Below are 2,853 nucleotides of genomic sequence, written 5' to 3' on the forward strand. Positions count from 1 at the left end.
ATTTGATTAGGAGAATGTCAAGAGGGGCAACGTCTCTGATCTCGGCGTAGAAATAAAACCAAGATTAAAATTATGATTAACAGGACAATAACATGGAAAATTAACCCTACCTGTTAACTAGGTTCAAGTTTTTAACCGAGGTAATGAAAGTGGCGAAGTCCGAGTATTAAGGCTCTGCTTGAAGCTGGGCTCGCTCAGACCGGGGGAGATCCGCTTGGAAAAGAGGCCGAGGGCAGAAACACCCGGTCCGGGTGACGGACGGGCCTCCAAAGTCTCCCGCGAGGCTGCGGGGCGGCGGTGCCGGGAGCGGTCGGGGGGCGCGGTGCTGCGGTCGCCGCGGAGCTCAGCTGGGCTCTAGCGGGGTGCTCCTCCCCGAGAGCTCCGGCCGCTTGGCCCATTGCGGATGTCTTTGGGTGCAGCACACGGGGCCCCGGCTTGCCTCCTTGGGAAGTGCACTGTCTCTCGACCCGCACGGTTTGGGAAAGGACACGAGCAACCTCCTGTGAGGATGCTCTCAGATAAAATTTTATTCGTACTTACTCCGGTGCTACGGGGAAAATGGGAGAGATAACGGAATAACTGGGCTCTTGTTCGATCTCTCAAAAATGGAAAAATATGTATAACCCCCCCAAAATAACACTGTAATAACACTGCAAGGGATAATTTTCTTGTCGGAGGGAAAAATTCCTCATAAGCAACCTGGGAGATGGCAGCAGGGTACCCAGCTGAGGCTGACTCTCCTCTGCCCACATCCTCCCTGCTGCAGAGCAGACACGGGCATTTTCTTTCTTGCAGTCTTTCGATTCTATTTATTTATTTATTTTATCTCGGCGGGTTGCTCAAGTAATTCCGTGTTGTTGCTGTTGTTATTCTCGGTTTGTTGATGTTTGCTTGATTGTATTTTAAAGACAAAATAAACCCCGAGTTTTAGAAGCGTTATTTAAAAACTTGTCTTCGCTTCGGAGTGAAGATGAAAGGTAAAAAGGGTAAAAAAGGTAAAAAGGGTAAAAAGGGCAGACGTGTGGACCTAAGAGAATAGTAGTCATTAGTGTACCAGAATGACGATCCTGGCAATATCCGATCAATTAAGATTTTAATTGCAAGCATATGCAGATGCATATCATGTTGCTCGCAGTTGAAACAAACGCGTATATAAAACGGACAAAATGCGTGTTCTGCGCACACACACACAGAGGCACAAGGTGCACCCGTCTGTACGGGGCAGAAATACATACGTGTGCCCTAAGCAGCCACATCTCCTTCCCCTTAGTGGAAAGGAGCCACCGTAGGTTATTCCCAGCCCGCGGTCACACTCTTATCGTGGGTATAGCTCTGGCCCTGGCAGCTGCCCGGCGCAGGGCGGCTGGCCCTGAGGGTGCTGCCAGCCGGCGGGCACCGCCGGGCCGGGGGCTGCGCCCGGGGCTGCCCCGTCCCCTCGGCAACTCTGCAAATGTTTGTTTTCCTCTCATCTTTCCGCTAGCGCCGCAGCTTTGCCAGCCAGCCCCGGCCACTTTTATAGGAGCGGAGACCATGTTTTCCCCTCCCCCTTGCGAGCTCGGTATTTTCATATTTCAAGTGTTATCATAAGACTTTTTAAAAGGGGGGGAAAAAAGAGAAGAAAAAAAAAAGGGGGGACTCTGTGGCTCGGTGGCTGGAGGCGGTGCTGAAATTACCGGCTTTGAAGAACCTGTCTGCAAAGTTTCGTCCAATCGTTTCAGGCTTTCCGCTTATTCCCTGTTGTAACTAAATACTGCTGTAAGAACAGCTGAAGTCCTTTGTTGGAAATGTGTGATCGCAGTCTCTACAGATCTGGCTACGTTGGTTCTCTCTTGAATTTGCAATCTCCAGATTCCTTTTATTTTCCCAATTTGCGGGCTAATGGCAGTCAATTGGCGGCTCTGCCCACCATTTCCTACCCCCGGAGCTCGATCCCGTGGACTTGCTCAAGTTCGTGCGCAGCCCAGCCGCAGAGCCACGCGTTCAGCGGCGCGGCGCAGCCTTACCTCCCCGGCTCCGTTCCAATCAACATCAGCTCCAACGGCAACAAAGAGTGCCTGGAAGACAACAATAAATATTACGCCCACGATGCGAGCTCCAAACAAGAGGAGAGATGCAGGCAGAGGCAATCTTTTGCAAATGACCCAACTGTTACTCACGCAGCCAACTTAAAGCCCGTCAAGTATGACCACTCGAGCCTGCAGAGAAGTTTGCATGGCTCAGCTGCTCTTTTTGAAGTGAATTCCTGCACTTCCAGCTTAAAGGAGGACATCAAGAATTCCGTCAACTTGAACCTGACAGTTCAGCCCGCAGCAGTCCAGTCATGCCTCAGACCTTCAGTGCAGGATGGTATGCCTTAAATATCTCGCTTTAGTTAGAGGCGACCTAGCGATACTTGCTTTCTAAGAGATGCCTGTAATTGCTTTGTAACCCCCCTGTAACCCATTCGGAGAGATAATCGCTTAATCCGATTCGGAGGTAGATAGAAATCGTGCTGTCAGACATGCTTTGCCAGGTTTGCCGACCTAGTTTAGCCCTGTTGTCTTGCGGGTTTTTTTTGCATATTCTCTTTAATGCCTAGACCTGATCCACTAAATTATCGACGTGTTTGTTGTAGGTTTGCCATGGTGCCCCACCCAGGGGAGATCAAGAAAGAAACGGAAACCTTACACAAAACAACAAATTGCTGAATTGGAAAACGAGTTTCTCCTCAATGAGTTTATTAACCGACAGAAGAGGAAAGAACTATCAAACAGACTGAATTTAAGCGATCAGCAAGTTAAAATTTGGTTTCAGAACCGGCGGATGAAAAAGAAAAGAGTAGTAATGCGTGAGCAGGCGCTTTCTATGTACTAG

The 2,853-nt window shown here is 49.6% G+C and overlaps 1 protein-coding gene across 1 annotated transcript; it reads left to right on the forward strand.

Annotated features, from left to right (window-relative positions):
• Positions 1–1,784: 1,784 nt before the first annotated feature.
• On the forward strand, positions 1,785–2,853 carry HOXD12 (homeobox D12). The gene is made up of 2 exons (XM_075153955.1): positions 1,785–2,346; positions 2,615–2,853. The coding sequence occupies exons 1-2, from the start codon at positions 1,785–1,787 to the stop codon at positions 2,851–2,853; spliced, it is 801 nt and encodes a 266-aa protein (XP_075010056.1).

The sequence above is a fragment of the Calonectris borealis genome, chromosome 6 (genome assembly GCF_964195595.1).
Source record: "Calonectris borealis chromosome 6, bCalBor7.hap1.2, whole genome shotgun sequence".
In the NCBI taxonomy this organism is placed as follows: Eukaryota; Metazoa; Chordata; class Aves; order Procellariiformes; family Procellariidae; genus Calonectris; species Calonectris borealis.